Source organism: Nothobranchius furzeri, chromosome 12, assembly GCF_043380555.1.
Source record: "Nothobranchius furzeri strain GRZ-AD chromosome 12, NfurGRZ-RIMD1, whole genome shotgun sequence".
NCBI classification, from domain to species: Eukaryota; Metazoa; Chordata; class Actinopteri; order Cyprinodontiformes; family Nothobranchiidae; genus Nothobranchius; species Nothobranchius furzeri.
The window spans coordinates 27,622,361-27,639,516 of NC_091752.1; the positions used below are offsets into that span (position 1 = coordinate 27,622,361).

Here is a 17,156-nt window from a genome sequence, read left to right on the forward strand (position 1 = left end):
TGACCAATGCGGGGGTCCGGGTGTGTTTCATTGTCCGGCGCGTGCAAGTTTGTGAAAGGGGACGTGAGGTGGATGGGATGCAAAGGGGCAGGATATCTTGGAGACCGGATTTGGAAGCACCGTGCGCCGGATGGATGGACGTTTCCTCTCCCCATCAGCATCATCCATGCTGCGCTTTTCAGCTTTATTGTGCGCTGGAGACGCACAGAGACCACTAAGCTCAGACTGGAAGGAGAGGTGTTGGAGACCCTAGAAGCGTCCTTCATTCCCACCCCTCTTCCCACACTCCTTTTCTGTCATGTTCAAGTCCCTGCCCCCTGCTTCACCTATTTACAGGGATATTCAGGGATTCAGAGCACGTTCGGATCAACGCGCTTTCACCTTTTTATAGGCGTTCAGAGCGAAAGTTGGCTGACAAACGTGTGCAGTGCCTGATAAATCACTGAGTGTTGGCTTGAGGAGGCATGCATTTCCGCAATTCTGCAGGCCTCTCATCCTTTGCGCCAACAGGGCAATTGGATTGATGGAGTGCCTGCGTGCGCATTGGTGAAGGTGGAAATTCTTGACCCTGTCTTGGAGTTTGAATGGGATTAGGATTCAGTCAGCTTCTGGCTTCAATTTGAAGTCGATGGAGAACTTATTTGAGAAATAAAAAAAGAAAATGAATCTGAAAGAGCTGCCGCATCAGTTCATGGTGCTAAACCCAGCACGCACGATATTAAAGGCAAACAGCTTTTCATTTTCCTGATATGACACTACAAACGGCTTGTCTCAGGTACTATTGAATATTTTCTTCTCTAGTTGTCTTCATTTGAGATTTTATATGTACGATGCTGAGGATTTGTAGCACATCAAGTATGAAACATTTATTCATGCAGGGGGGGGGGGGCGGGGTGGGGGGGGGGGGGGGTCAGGGGTCCTTTGCTCTCCATCAGTGGTACTGTAGGTAGCAGATGCATTACAGGGTCTGCAGCAGTGAAGCTTTATTTCATCCAATAAAAGCAGACAGGGTCAGATAATTGATTTCTTCTCCCACAAACATAAAAAATGCAGTTATTCGGTTTATTTGAGGTCACTATGCATAGTGATTCTGCATCTAGCAGTGCTCGGTTCTTCACCTGTTTAAGAAAGAATCTTGCACACACCCACACACTGATGTACACAACTTTTTTCCAGGCGTGTAGCCACTGCAGTGCAACAGCCCTTAGGCTGCTCTGAAATGGTGGTGAATGGCTGAAAGTAGGCAGGGCTTGGTCCCTATGTGGAAGTTAAACAGTTCATTTGTAAACAATATTAAATTCTACTTAACATCACCGTCCTACTTCACTGTCAAGTCCATATATTAGGTCTATGTTCTGACTGTTTCACCAGGATGACATTTGGGGGGAAAATTCTAAAATGTTCCCAATCGTGTGAAACTGAAATCTGCTTTCTACCACAAAAAGGAACCTTGTTCTAAGAAGATAAACCTTTATGTGGGCAAACTGCAATTCATAGTGAATGAATGAGTTGTCACTGAACAAAATTAGATACCGTCCCTATGAAGAGAAACAAAATAAAGGATTTAAATATGAGGATGTGCAGAGTTAATTTGCTAATTCAAGTAAATACGGGCTGAAATCCTATTGCACGAAAACAGAGCAGTCACTAAAAAGGAGACGAAAGGTAAAAACTGAAATCATGCAGTCATTAGAAGGTAAACGTGTAGATATCCAGGCTGAAATCTTAAGCACAAATCGTTTCAGCCTGGTCGGCTCCGTATTTACCTCATTTTAACTGCTGCAAACATTAAAAATCTTACAGATAACACAAATAAAGGCTTTCCAACCATGACTGACTGGACTTACCACTTTAATGGTAAACCAGACATAGAATTTGGCAAATAAAACACATTTATTGCACGTTGGGAGATTTACTGCACTTTAAATAATACTAAAGGAGAATTAAACATGTATCTTAATAAGTAACAAATCTGAAAAGTCAGCAGCCTTTGCGTCATGGTCTTCCAAACTACCTTACAGCAGCAGAACAAAGCACCTTGTGCCACCAGGGTAAACCAAGCAATGCTTAAATCTGTAGGTGTAATGTGTTTTTTATCTCTGACAGCCAGAGTCAGTGGAAATGTTACCCTCATGAAAAGAGAACCATGTTTACAGGAAATATGGGCTAATTCTGCCCATTGGCAGCTTTTCCGATGATAAGAGCGTCTGTGAAAGAACTCATTGAGTTGTTCTGATTTTAGTTATGTTAAGGGGAAACAGGCTCAAGTTGATGTCATGGTAAAAGTTTTTTCATCAATGTGCGACACAAAAAAAATGTTGCAGGGTTTTAATTCAAGAATGTTGAAATCAGTCGGAGTGTTGCATGTTGAAGCCCCGCTCAGTCCGTCGCATTCTTTGCATCCTTGGGCAAAAATTTAACCCTCCTTCCCTGGTGGTGGTGGGCGGAGGGACCGGTGGCGCCTGTGCTCAGCAGCATTGCTTCCGTCAGTGTGCTCCAGGGCAGCTGTAGCCACATTGAAGCTCATCAACACCTGTGTGTGTGATCTGTGTGTGAGAATGACTGAGTTAATTAGCGCCTCGGGGGGTTCTAGAACCCTAGAAGGTGCTGTATGAATACAGGGCATTTAAAAAAATCTTACATTTTTGGTGCAGTCTTTGTTACAACAGCCAATGTATGACAACTTCTCTTCTACATCAAAGGGAAGCTCACTTGTTCTGTGTCGATTTAGCGTCCAGGACAGAGCAGAGCACGTCTCTGCTACTAGAAGCTAACCTCTAGCATTAGCAGCTCCACAACCCGGAAGACCTCCTTCAGGCTTGTGTTAGTAATGGAGGAAACACATTTGTTTTGTTTGTTTCCCAACCCTGGTCCTTAAGGACCACTGCCCTGCTTGTTTTCCATGTCTCTGCTTCAGCACATCTGATTTACAATGCCTCCTCAGGAGGACATCAAGTGCTGCAGATGCCTGTTAATCACTCATTCATTTAAGTCAGGTGTTTGGCAGCAGAGACACACTGGTGTTTGAGAGGGCAACATGGAAAGCATGCAGGACAGTGGTCCCTGAGAACCAGGGTGCATCTTGATTGAATCTGACGTTCCATTGGGTTTTCCAGCCTCTGATCGTGTATTGTGTATTTAGTTTGGTAATTATGAGCTCTAGCGGTTGCAGTTGTAGAATGTAGATTAACCGAAAAATTTGACTACAGAAAGTGTCTGAATTATTAGTAGAAAATGGAGAAATCAAATATGCTTCTGCTTGAAGGATTAGAAAACAGTCAATAGAAAAGGATTTAACGTTTCTGCTCGTATGAACATTTTCTCTGTTTTTAATCATCTCATCATGCACCAGATAAAATTCCTGAGACCGTTACCGTTGGACATGAGAATAAATGTATTTGAGTGACAGTGTGGTATTTTTTCTGAAAGTTATGAGATAAAATCTTGGCTTTAGGAATGTCTGCAGTGCAGACCTTGAATAAAACAGCTCCACGTCAGTCTAATGATTGCCATTGTGGACCATTAATCTTCAGATGTCTGCAGGGCCTGTTGTGTAGATTAGTGTTTCTGTGTGGTTTTGCTCCTATTCCACACCAGAGAACTGAAGTATGAGCTCATTAGGTTATTGTTGTCATCTTTTCCACTTTTTGTACATTCCTCCATTTTCCCCATATTATATAAAATGTTCTTTGTATCCTTTTCACTTTCAGTTTTAAATATTTTAGAAACATGCCACATCTCACGTGGAAAATGCATTTCAGGCAGGCTGCCCCAGAGAACTCGCATTTCTTAGTATATTGAAACACATTGTTAATTTTCACAGAAGAGGGCTATTTACGGTCGGCATCTTGTTTTTTCGTGGATTATTTTTCCACCACGTCATTTATATTGATGGAAGCTTTCATGCATGACATGAAGAATCTGGTGATTTATGTGAAAATGCTGCTGTCTTAATCGGATGTCTGTCTGTGCTGCTTTCACAAGCCTCTGACAGTATTGGGAGAGAAAAAAAAACACTTGTCTCTGTGAAGCACATGGATTTAGTTTCCTTTTACTTCATCTTTTGTGATTTTAGATTTTAGCCTCTGGGGATGAATCATTGACCATGTGACGGGGAGTGCATTTTTCCTAAGAAAATTCTGGATTGACTTGCCTTTTCTTGTCTCTTGCAAGTGTTGCAGGTGTTTGAAATCCAATATTTCAATTACACAATTGAAAGTAGCTGCCACTGACCAAGGACAACACTTCTCGTGTTGTGTAAAAACACACCCTAGAGTTTGGCGTGGATTTTGGTCATCTTTGTTCCAGCGGGACACATTTCGTAGTTGGGTCTGATCATGGATCACCTAAAGTGATATTTAGATTAGGCTCCAGTAGGATTCTCATGTTGACTGTTTGTACTATTGTGTACAATTCAACTTTGTCTATTTAACACCAATAAGAATGACCAGAAACTTATGATTTAGATAGAAATGCAATACATTACAGCACTTTAAAGGTGTGGTTGACTGAAAAACCTTTTTTTTTGGTTTGTTTTTCCCCTGATTATAATATAATGGGTCACATCGTCATCGTTGTCTTCCTCCGCTTATCCGGGTCCGGGTCGCGGGGGCAGCATTCCAACTAGCGAGCTCCAGACCGTCCTCTCCCCGGCCTTCTCCACCAGCTCCTCCGGCAGGACCCCAAGGCGTTCCCGGGCCAGATTGGAGATGTAACTTCTCCAACGTGTCCTGGGTCGACCCGGGGGCCTCCTGCCGGCAGGACATGCCCGAAACATCTCCCCAGGGAGGCGTCCAGGAGGCATCCTGACCAGATGCCCAAACCACCTCAACTGACTCCTTTCGATTCGGAGGAGCAGTGGTTCTACTCCTACTCCCTCCCGAATATCCAAGCTCCTCACCCTATCTCTAAGGCTGAGCCCGGCCACCCTACGGAGGAAACTCATTTCGGCCACTTGTATCCGCGATCTCGTTCTTTCGGTCATTACCCAAAGATCATGACTACAGGTGAGGATTGGGACATAGATTTACCGGTAAATCGAGAGCCCAGCTTTCTGACTCAGCCCCCTCTTCACCACGACAGATCGGCTCAGTGTCTGCATCACTGCAGACGCTGAACCAATCCGCCTGTTGATCTCCCGATCCCTCCTACCCTCACTCGTGAACAAGACCCAGAGATACTTAAACTCCTCCGCTTGAGGTAGGACCTCTCTCCCAACCCGGAGTTGGCAAGCCACCCTTTTCTGGTTGAAAACCATGGTCTCAGATTTGGAGGTGCTGATCCTCATCCCAGCCGCTTCACACTCGGCAGCAAACCTACCCAGCAAGAGCTGAAGGTCAGAGCTGGATGAAGCTAGGAGGACCACATCATCCGCAAAAAGCAGAGAGGAGATTCTCCGGCCACCAAACTCGACACACTCGACACCACGGTTGCACCTAGAATTTCTGTCCATAAAGGTAATGAACAGAACTGATGACAAAGGGCAGCCCTGGTGGAGTCCAACCCTCACCGGGAACAGGTCAGACTTACTACCGGCTATGCGGACCAAACTCACGCTCCTCTGGTAAAAGGACTGAATGGCCCTTAACCCTTTGATGCCTGAATTATGAAATCTTCAACCATGATTTTTTTAACAATTTTTTTCATTCATCTTTAGGTGTGAATGAAACAAATTTCATCAAATATTTTTTTGTAAAATTTTATAATTTACAAATAATTTATTACATGTCCACCTCAGTGGACAGCGTGCATTCTGAGCATGAAATATGTTGGCTTGGCCTACTGAAGTCCAAATGGAGGGGCTCAAATGCAATAAAGTCTTCAACAGCTGTGCTTAATAGCAAAAACAAATAAATAACTATTTTGAGTACCTGTCCACTGTAGTGACCATTATGCATCAAAGGGTTAAGAGAAAGCCACCCACCCCATACTCCTGGGGACACGGTCATAAGCCTTCTCCAAATCCACAAAACACACGTGGATTGGTTGGGCAAACTCCCATGCCCCTTCCATCACCCTTGCAGGGGTATAGAGCTGGTCCACAGTTCCACGGCCAGGACGAAAACCACATTGCTCCTCCTCAATCTGAGATTGAACTATCAATTGGACCCTCCTCTCCAGTACCTTGGAGTAGACCTTTCCGGGAAGGCTGAGGATTGTGATTCCCCCTATAGTTGGAACACATCCTCAGGTCACCCTTCTTCAAGATGGGGACCACCATCTGCCACTCCACAGGAACTGCCCCCGATGGCCATGCAATGTTGCAGAGACGTGTCAGCCACGACAGCCCTACAACATTCATAGCCTTGAGATACCCAGGGCGAATCTCATCCGCCCCCGGGGCTCCGCCGCTGTGTAGTTGTTTGACTACCTCGGCAACTTCTGCCCCAGAGATTGGACAGTCCATCCCCAGGTCTCCCGGCTCTGGCTCCTCCTCGGAATGCGCGTAGGTGGGAGTGAGGAGCTCCTGAAAGTATTCCTTCCACCGTCCAACTATAGTCCCAGTTGACGTCAGCAGCTCCCCATCCCCTCTGTTAACAGTGTGAGCGAGTTGCTGCCTTCCTGTCCTGAGGCGCCAGACAGTTTGCCAGAATCTCTTTGGAGCCGATCAATAGTCTTTCTCTATGGCCTCATTAAACTCCTCCCACGCCTGAGATTTTGTCCCAGCAACTGCCACTGCTGCACCACGCCTGGCTATCCGGTACCTGTCTGCTGCCTCCAGAGACCCACAGACCAGCCACGCCCTGTAGGCCTCCTTCTTCAGCCTGACGGCTCCCCGAACCTCTGGTGTCTACCAGCAGGCACGGGGGTTGCCACCACGACTGGCACTGGCCACCTTGCAACCACAGCTAGCAACAGCCACCTCAACAATCGCAGAGTGGAACAAGGCCCACTCGGAGTCAATGGCCCCCACTGCTCTCGGGACACAGTCAAAGCTCTGCCGGAGGTGGGAGTTGAAGACCGTCTTGACAGGTTCTTCTGCCAGGCGTTCCCAGCAGACCCTCACTATGCGTTTGGGTCTGACAGGTCTATGCGGCATCTTCCCCTGCCATCTGATCCAACTTACCACCAGGTGGTGATCAGTTGACAGCTCCGCTCCTCTCTTTACTCGGGTGTCTAAAACATACGGCCGCAGGTCAGATGATACGACTACAAAGTCTATCATCGACCTGCGACCTAGGCTGCCCTGGTACCAAGTGTACCGATGGGCATCCTTATGTTCGAACATGGTGTTCGTTATGGCCAAACTGCAGCTTGCACAGAAGTCCAATAACGAAACACCACTTGCGTTCAGATCAGGCGGGCCGTTCCTCCCAGTCACACCCCTCCAGGTCAAGCTGTCATTGCCCACGTGAGCATTGAAGTCCCCCAGCAGGACAATGGAGTCCCCTGATGGAGCACTATCTAGCACTTGTCCCAGGGACTCCAAAAAGGGTGGGTACTCTGAACTGATATTCGGCCCATCAGCACAAACAACAGTCAAGACCCGTTCCCAGACCCAAAGGCGCAGGGAAGCTACCCTCTTGTCCCCCGGGGTAAACCCCAACACACAGGCAGAGAGTCCTGGGCCTAACAAAAAGCCAATCCCAGCCCTCCGCTTCTCACCCGGAGCAACTCCAGCAAAGGAGTGTCGACCCTTTCTCAAGGACTTGGGTTCCAGAGCTAATGCTGTGTTGAGGTGAGTCTGACTATATCTAGCCGGTACCGCTCAACCTCTGCCACAAGCTCCTGCTCCTTCCCCACCAGCGAGGTGACGTTCCATGCCCCAAAAACCAATTTCCTTGTCCGGGGATCTGACCGCCAAGGCTCCCGCCTCGGTCTGCCACCCGATCCACACTGCACCGGACCCTTCATGTTCCTCCTGCGGGTGGTGGGTCCACAGTTGGATGAGCCCATGTATCCGGTTTGGGCTGGGCCCAGCCGGGCCCCATGGGCGAAAGCCCGGCCACCAGGTGCTCGCTCACGGGCCCCAACCCCAGGCCTGGCTCCAGGGTGGGACCCTGGTAACCCTCCAGGCCGGGTACTCCGACTCTTTGAATTTACATTCATGAAAGATCCTCTGAACCGTTCTTTGTCTCTAATGGGTCACTCTTGAGTTTTTCATGCAGACTGAATTGTCACGGTCTACCCCTGCCTCCCTGACTTTGTCTCTCCCCTACCCTTGGTTAGTCCTTATTGTTTTCACCTGCCCCTTGTTTACCTGCCCATGTGTTCCTCATTTGCCCCATGTATTTATACCTCCCTCCTTGTATCAGTCTTTGTCAGATCATTGTGGTTGTTTGTCATCGTTGTCTTGTGCTGTTCGTTCCCGTCCCACCATTAAAACCATTTTACTTTATCTGAAGCCTGCATCTTTACCTCCTGATCTGCTCCACCACACATGGTCCATCAACCTCTACACTGCAACCGAATGATCTGACCAACCTGGACCTGTGGTGAGCTCTACAAATCTGCCTGGAGGATTTCTTTTTTTTTTTTTTTTTTTTTTTGCTTTTTCTCCATTTTCAGCGGAGGGAGATTTCGGCCTGAGGGGTTTTGTTTTTCGGCGCATCCTATCTGTTCTCAGGGTGGCCGAGCCCACTGGGAGGTTTTGGCGCATCCTATGTTTTCGGGGTGGTCAAGATCATTCTCCTCTCCTGCTGTTTTTGCCCCGTCCTGTATTTTCATGGAAGCTGCTGTTCCTGGAGTTTTTGATGGAGGTAAAACCCTCTACGCACGCCAACATTCTCCGGCGTGGTAGGGTCGGTCTTCCCGCTCCATATCTGCTTCCCTTCACCCGAGCCTCCGCCTATGGACCCAGTTGGATCGTGATGTGCACCTGCTCAGACAGTTTGTCGAGTACCTGCCACCGAGCTGGGTTTCCTCGCGTCGCTCCTGCAGTACACCTACTTCCTGGTCCACACCTGCGGGGCCTACGCCTGCAGGTCCTCCATGCTGCAGCCTCTTCTGGGCCTCACGCCTGCTGCTGCAGCCTCTTCAGGGTCCCACGCCTGCTGCTGCAGCCTCTTCAAGGTCCCACGCCTGCTGCTGCAGTCTCTACTGGGTTCCACGCCTGCTGCTGCAGTTTCCAGATCCCGTTCCTGTTCCCGAGTCAAGTGTTCCCGAGTCAAGTGTTCCCGAGCCAAGTGTTCCCGAGCCAAGTGATCCCGAGCCAAGTGTTCCCGAGTGTCCTGTGTTATGTGGCTATGTGGGCATCTGGTATCCGCCCCTTAGAGGGGGGGGGGGGGGGGGGGGTACTGTCATGGTCTGCCCCTGCCTCCCTGACTGTGTCTCTCTCCTGCCCTTGATTAGTCATTATTGTTTTCACCTGCCCCTTGTTTACCTGCCCATGTGTTCCTCATTTGCCCTGTGTATTTACACCTCCCTCTGCTCCAGTACCCTACACTGTCGCGTGAGGCTACGGATATAATCATTTAGCCAAGGGTCGGATGTTGTCTGTTTTTGCCTCGGTCTCAGAGGGGCAATGGCGCCCAGAGCAGCAGAGCAGGTCACACTGAACCGATGCAGAAGGCCATCTACATCCATGCAGGAAACTAACAGGGGTGGAGTGAGGGCATCAGTGTCCAAAGCAGACAGAAAGTTGGAAGTCGTACTTTGAGATAAGTGCCTGGAGTAACAAGCAGACCATCGCCGGGCTAGAGGAAGGAGACGTGAGATGCTGAACCTGATCATAGTATGGTTGGAAAACGCCACAAGATCCACAGATAGATCATGCACATCCAGCCCAAAAGATGAAACCAAATCCAGAATGAGAGTCAGCATGTGTGGGAACATTTACCAATTGCTGTAGTCCAAATGAGTCTAAAACATTGATAAAGTCCCTCACCAGTGGTTTCAGAGGGCAGCAGACGTGGATGTTAAAATCCCCCAAAATAATCCCCTGTTCATATTTTGGGAGCACATCAACTAAAAGTTTGGATGATTCATTTATAAAATCCTTATTGTATCTTGGTGGTCTGTAACACAGTAAAACAAGGATGGGAGGAGAGAAACCCAGCTCTAATACTGAGACTTCAAAACTGGTCGGAGCCATCAGCCCAGCAAGAGGGTTAAGTGGGAGATTAGAACAGTAAAGGGACAGTAAGCTCCCCCCGGCCACCGAGTCTCGGCCCATTAACACTACAGTCAGGAGGACAGAGTTCGACCAAGGAAGCAGTCTCACCTGGCAGAGCCCATGTCTCCATCATGCAGAACAGGCTCACTGCGTTATTGGTGTAAAAATCCATTAGGATAACTTTTTTATTTCCCAGCGAGCGGACGCTCGGAGGTTCGCCAAACACTCGACCTCACAGGATAGAGGGGATTCTCCAGATTTATTCCACCAGTGCACCGCGTTTGCTGGGAGCCCTCGTGAGCACGGTCCAGCCTTTGGCGCTGCAGAACCTGGATGGATCCAGGCAAGAAGTCACAGAGGGGTACGTCTTGGAGGAAACGACCACTGCTGTTTTCTCGCCGGAGGGCCCTGATCCTAACCGGAACATAACCACGTTTTCCACGCCATGTCCGCCGCCTCAGGTAGCGCCCCACTCGGCCTGGGACAGCCAGCAGGGACACCGGGACCTTGTCAAACAGGTGACCAAACATCAGCATGAACTTAGCATCATGCAGCCCGAGTCCTGAGCTCAACCGAAAATCAAGAAGGGTAAGTAAATCGTATTTAAAAATGGGATTAGAAAAAGCTAAAAAGTCACTCAAAAACAATGCTAAAACCACAATTACAAGCAACAGATGGCGTGCCGCAACAATCGGCGCCATCTTGGTCCTATCCAAGATTTATTATCCAGGAGAGACGGAACATTCTCGGATTTTACGTTTCAATGGTCATTAAACGTCAGAATGTTTGCTGGGTTTCCTTAGCAGGTTCGAATAACATAACTGTGTGACTTAAAACATCCTTCAGGGTTTCCCCAGAAAACTTGATAAGCCTGGTGGGCTGGACAATTAGAGTGGGGCGGGTAGTGGGGGCACGTTGTTGGAGGGGTAATCAAGAGTTTTTGTTCCACTCTATCGTTTCTCGTCAGTATCAGAGGAGGGGAGGCCCGCGGCTTGCTTCGCTGCCGTGTGTTGTCCATCTCAGCGGAGAAGGTAGGGCCGAGGAGGGGGGGTGGGGACCACCTCACTTAGCCTGGCGGGTGACCAAGCAAAGCCTGGTTGCCCATGAGGCTTTTAGAGCACTGGGAGAAACCCTGCCTTTTATGCACATATTTTTCTGGTGAGTGAGTGAGGCTTGAGTGAGTTGTTGTTTTCCAGGCGCACATGGTACATGTAATTTAAGTTGTTACTGTGATTGGCTAAAGATGAAATATAGTAGCCGATGTCAGCCGGGCACGTCCTCCAATCAAATCAAAAATATTCTACCAGATAGCTCTCCCTTTTTAAGATGGTTTCTGCTGCAGAGATTTCAGATCGAATTCTGTAGACTCGACACGGGGCTACACATAGAGATCTGGCTGCTGCCATGTTAGGAATTACCCTGGAGTTCTGGTAATGGAAAAGAAGCCAAGAGATTGAATTGCACCACACACAAAAATGTATATGTTTGCATGTAAATCATCAATAAAAATCTTTACACTGCTTTTATAGATCCAATATCTGAACACAAAATATTCAGTGTATTGTTATTTTCCAACATCCCTACTTATATTAATATGTAATCGATGTACATTGGTTATCAGATATACCAGCAATGTGGATATCAAGTATTGATATCAGCCTGCATTTTCAAATAATTTTCACTCTCAGAAAACATTGTGTTGCATTATTGTGGGGCAATCAGTGCGACTTTAAGCCTACTGGAGGAAAATGACGTCCCCAAGTAAAACAGCCAAATCCCAAAGCCCAGTGAATAATTTATCATTGGAAAATGTCACATGAAGCCTTGTCCGACAGCACAAGATGGCAGCACAAAGAAACCAGAGCATTTCTGACTACTATTAATCAGCAGGAAAATGTTTTTGTGGCGTCAGTGAATAAAAACTAAATTAAACATTTTCTTCCACTGCATATGGGCTCACTTTGGATTTGTCAGGTCAAATCAATTTTAAATGTGAAATGTATGCCACTGTTGTGTAACAACAACACCTAGCATCCTGTAAAATGTATTTTCATTGACATTTATCCATTATTCACATCCCTGGTGGTTTCTGCCTTTTTTTTATTTAAGTTTAACCGATGTCAGCACTGGACTCGTTCTGAGCCTTGGAAAATGGGACATAATTGAAAGTGTTACTTGTTCCAAGTTTTACAGCTATAAACGACGTTTGTGGTTGGAAATTACTGATGTAACCATTGATGAATGCTAAATTGTGCTGTGTCTGCACACGAGGGTGAAAAGTTAATTATCGGTAAATGGGTGTTGGCAAGCTGGAATGTGGAAGATGCTTGTTGGGGAGAGTTGGGCTGAGGATCTTGGATCTTATTGGATCGGTGATTGGACAGAATGCAGCTTGCAAACGTTCAACGATGTCCTCATCCACATGAGGAGTCCAACATGATTTGTGGTACTATCAATATATTGGACATCTAGATTGCTCTGAACTACAAGTCTACCACTACTATTACAAGTCTGGTAAAGTGTAAATTGTTACTTTCTCTAGTTTTAATGTTGAGATTTTAAAGAGAAATCAAATTATTCAGAAGCACGAGTCAATAGAGCCCTGCACGGGCCTAAAATCTGAGCCCGTGTCCGGCCCGGCCCGAGGGGGTGGAGCCCCAGCCCGACCCGGCCCGAAAAGGTTTTCAGGATTCTTTGGCCCGGCCCGAGCCCAAGCCCGACTTTTTTTAACCAACTAAATGAAAACAAAGTGCGTCAATCCTGACCAATGTGTTAAAAGATGTGCAGGATCCGAGCGTCGCAGAAGCGCATGCGGGAAGCTTCCCACTGAAGCGAGTGTTTTCCAAACCCTGTCTCTCAGAGAGACTTGTCACTAAGAAAATGTTCCCTGATTATGAAACTTTGGCTGAATAGCGCTTGTTCCTGTCTCCAATGTGCGACACATCCAGGAGCCGTCTGAGGAGAAGCCCAGAATCTCACATCCTCTTCAGCTCATGAGCGCATATGATTACGCACAAGCGTGACCCAACACGGTCTCACAGTAAGACTGGGTTGGAACTGTTCAGGTTTACGCAGACAATCTTCACATAGAATTGACTTACAGATATAAAATTAATTCAGTAAAATATAAAGCATTTTATTTAAATATCCATTCATTATTTTACAAGCACATCGGCAGATGGATGGAAGAGCCGCGGGTTGCCGATCCCTGCTCTAGTTCAAGATATCATTAAAATTCCAAAAGTGCTGAAAAGATTAAAAATTGGGCTTTCCGTGCACATAAAATACATTATGGTAGCCACCGGGATTCCCTGTCTTGAGCGCAACGAATCACAACACAGATTCAGAGACGTGCAAGTTTGTCATCCAAAATGCTCTGTTTTATAACTTTTGAATGGTTGATCAGATTCAAATAAATCCAACGGTTCCTAAAAGTACATAAAAGCAGCTTTCCAACGATCTATAGCATGAAGCAATCAGAGTTAGAGAAAATATCGCTACGAGGGGAAATCCTGCTGTACAGCCTGATTGAAACGGAGCGCAGCACTGCGGTGAAAGCGGATAACCTATAAAATGACATGTTGAGGACGCAAACTCAATACATCTCTTTTATTGTGAGGTAATAATTTCTTCCGAGTTTTGCGGTTGCGGGCGGGAGTAGACATGCACGCTGCAGGTGCGGGCGGGAGTAGACATGCACGCTGCAGGTGCGGGCGGGAGTAGACATGCACGCTGCAGGTGCGGGCGGGAGTGTAACACACACGTTGCGGTTGCAGGCTGTAATGGTCAGAAATTCAGCGGGAGCGGAGCAGGATGAAGAAAACAGTCCCGCACAGGGCTCTACTGCTGCGTTTAAGTGTTTTAATTTTTTTAATGATTTCGAATAAAAATAAAGGCGCCCGGCCCGGCCCGTGTCCGTGGTAATTACACAGTCGTTGGCCCGAAGCCCGGCCCGAGGGCCGTCGGGCCGGGCCGACCCGAGGGCCTAGGGCTTCAGTGCAGGGCTCTACGAGTCAACTGTTTGGGAGGTATTGTTTGGATTCAGTGATATTAAGGACAGTTGGAGGCTATTGTATTATTGTAGGATCATTTTCACACAGCATTGCTGTCTGTATTTTCTGTCTTTTATTTTAACATTCATCCATCCATCCATTTTCTGCTTCTACAAAGTTGGGTGTGAGGGCAGTAAGCAGGGAGGCCCAGACTTTCCTCTCTCCAGTCACATGCGCTAGCTCCACCAGGGGAATCCTAAGACATTCCCTGGCCAGATGAGAAGCATAGTCCCTCCAACGTGTTCTGGGTCTTTCTTTAGGCCTCCTCCCAGTTGGACGTGCCCGGAAAAACTCCCTGGAGAGGCGTCCAGGAGACATCCTAACCAGATGCCCGAGCCACCTCAACTGGCTCCTCTTGACGAAGAGGGGCAGCGGGTCTACTCTGAGCCCCTCCCGGATGACCGAGCTTCTCACCCTATCTCTAAGGGAGAGTCCAGCCATCCTGCTGAGAAAACTCATTTTGGCCGCTTGTATCTGTGATCTCCTTAATTTAGTCACTACCCAAAGCTTGTGACCATAATTGAGAGTTGAGGGTTGGAACGTAGATCTGCTGATAAATTGAGAGCTTTGCGCTCAACAACAGTTTTTCACCCGTTCACTCACACATTCACACGCTGGTGATGATGATCTATAATGTAGCCACAGCTGCCCTGGGGCACACTGTCAATGGTGAGGCTACCATTCACTGGCACCACCGGTCCCTCCGACCACCACCAGCAAGTAAGGCAGGACACAACAGAAGCATTCACTGGTGGGTGCTGGGATCAGACCTGCAATCTTCCAATTACCGGACATCCTGCTCTGCCTCCTGATCTACTGCTGGCTCTGTGCATAAAAGTGCTTAAGTTGCTACATACACAGAGGCTGAAATAATTTACAAACCAACCAAAAACCGTTTTTATTTTGTGCCAGCTCAGCTTATTTCCGTTTTTTTTTTTAGAAACTCAGAGAAAAATCCGTTAAATTTCATGTGATTTCAAAACCCAGATGAACATTATTCTCTGAGAGCTCGAGCCGTGACTTTGAAATCCGGTGAGTCTCTGTATGCAGATGCTGGTTTCCACGCTGAGCTCCTCTGGCTAGTACTCAATAAATCACTTTCTTTATGCATTACCGCTAAGTTGCATCAGCAAACCTATTTTAAGTAAGTAATGTAATGCAATCTCGGTCAATAATAAAATTATATCTGCTATTTTTTCCCCCTGAAGCACTGCATGCTTAAAATTTCAATTGTGACGTTCCCAAAAAGTGATTCAACACTCGTGTATACATTCATAAATGCAGCTAAGGGTTTTAATTAAACAAAAATGTAAGCAATTATCACATAGCAGTCCACACTCATTACCACTCGGATATGTACAGATGGACTGTATCCCCTGTAGAAAATGGCCCAACAATGTGCAATTAGCTTGTTATGTGATAACTATTTTGCCATGTGTTGGGGGAAATATAAAGACATGTTTCCCTCTGCAGTTGATTCATCACTAATTATGTTGTTCTACCTTTCAGTTTTACTTCAGCTTGTTTAGAAGCATTTATGGTGATAAATTACCTCCAATGCTGTTGTTGCATTGCAGTATTATGATGTTGGATAATTTCATGTCTTCTTGCCAAATGTCACCATGTTGAACATGACTTGCTTGGTGTCTAGATAACAAACTGATTTTTTATTTTCTTTTCTTTTCTCCAAAGGGTTGACATCCTCGGTAACTGGCATCTCCCAGTTCCGGTTGTGTTGCCGCCATGGGCTGCTGGGATCCGTCCTCCGTCCTGTCGCCTGCCTTGAGGCTAGCAGTTGTTGCTGTGATTTTCCTCCTCAACCTCCATCCCATGTTGGCCGGCACTCCTCCTGAGCCAAGCTTGGGCAGCTCTGTTTCAGCCGTGTCCACAAATAAGTCTGAATGCAGCAAGGCTGAACAGTGTGTGAAGGGGGTGATGCTCCCTGTTTGGGAGCCCCAGAACCCGTCGTCTGGAGACAAGGTTGCTCGGGCTACGGTATACTTTGTGGCTCTGGTGTACATGTTCCTTGGTGTGTCAATCATCGCAGACCGTTTCATGGCATCGATAGAGGTGATCACGTCACAGGAAAAAGAAATCACCATTAAGAAACCCAACGGAGAAACCACAACAACTACGGTTCGGATCTGGAATGAGACTGTGTCCAATCTCACCCTCATGGCTCTGGGATCCTCGGCTCCTGAAATCCTTCTCTCGGTCATAGAAGTCATAGGTCATGGGTTCGACGCTGGCACACTGGGTCCTTCTACCATCGTGGGTTCTGCAGCTTTCAACATGTTTGTCATCATTGGGCTCTGCGTCTACGTTGTGCCTGACGGAGAGACGAGGAAAGTCAAGCACCTCCGCGTCTTTTTTGTCACAGCTACCTGGAGTATCTTTGCCTACATTTGGCTCTACCTGATCCTGTCCGTGATCTCCCCTGGAGTTGTACAAGTGTGGGAGGCTCTGCTCACTTTCCTCTTCTTTCCCATCTGCGTGGTGTTTGCCTGGGTGGCTGACCGCCGCCTGCTCTTCTACAAGTACGTCTACAAGCGTTACCGCACTGGCAAGCAGCGTGGCATGATCATCGAGACAGAGGGCAATCGTCCACTTCCGTCCAAGGTAACCTCATGGAAAACACAACTATTAAAAATCTAATCTGTTCAATTGAGCCAGTTGGATAGTTGCAAGAGTACACTCTTTACCCTAGAACAGGGGTATTCAATTCTGGTCCTAGAGGGCTGGTATCTAGCACGTTTTAGTGGTTTCTCTGTTCCAACACAGTAGATTGAGTAGTTGAATCATCTGTGCAGCAGTTGATCAGACTCTGCAGAAGACTGCTAATGACCTGCTGATTGAAAGCAGGTGTGTTGAAACAGTAATTTACAAGACCTACTGGATACTGGCCCTCCAGGCCTCGAATTGAATACAGCATTTGTGCAGGATTTTACAAAATATCTCAAAAGGTTCTGCTGGGTTTTCAATATCTTCATGCTTCAGGGTGTTGCTGCAATTTTAACATGTTAAAAATGTTAGGACATTTCTTTCTCCTA

General features: G+C 47.1%; 1 protein-coding gene across 4 annotated transcripts in view; it reads left to right on the forward strand.

Annotated features, from left to right (window-relative positions):
• The window catches only part of slc8a1b (solute carrier family 8 member 1b), a 221,889-nt gene that overhangs the window by 2,558 nt on the left and 202,175 nt on the right, over positions 1–17,156 (forward strand). For all 4 annotated transcript variants that reach the window (XM_054750257.2, XM_015944700.3, XM_015944698.3 and 1 more), the window contains exon 2: positions 15,799–16,725. In XM_054750257.2, the coding sequence (XP_054606232.2) occupies positions 15,850–16,725 (876 nt within the window). In that variant the 5' untranslated portion in view covers positions 15,799–15,849. The remainder of the gene's footprint in view (positions 1–15,798; positions 16,726–17,156) is intronic.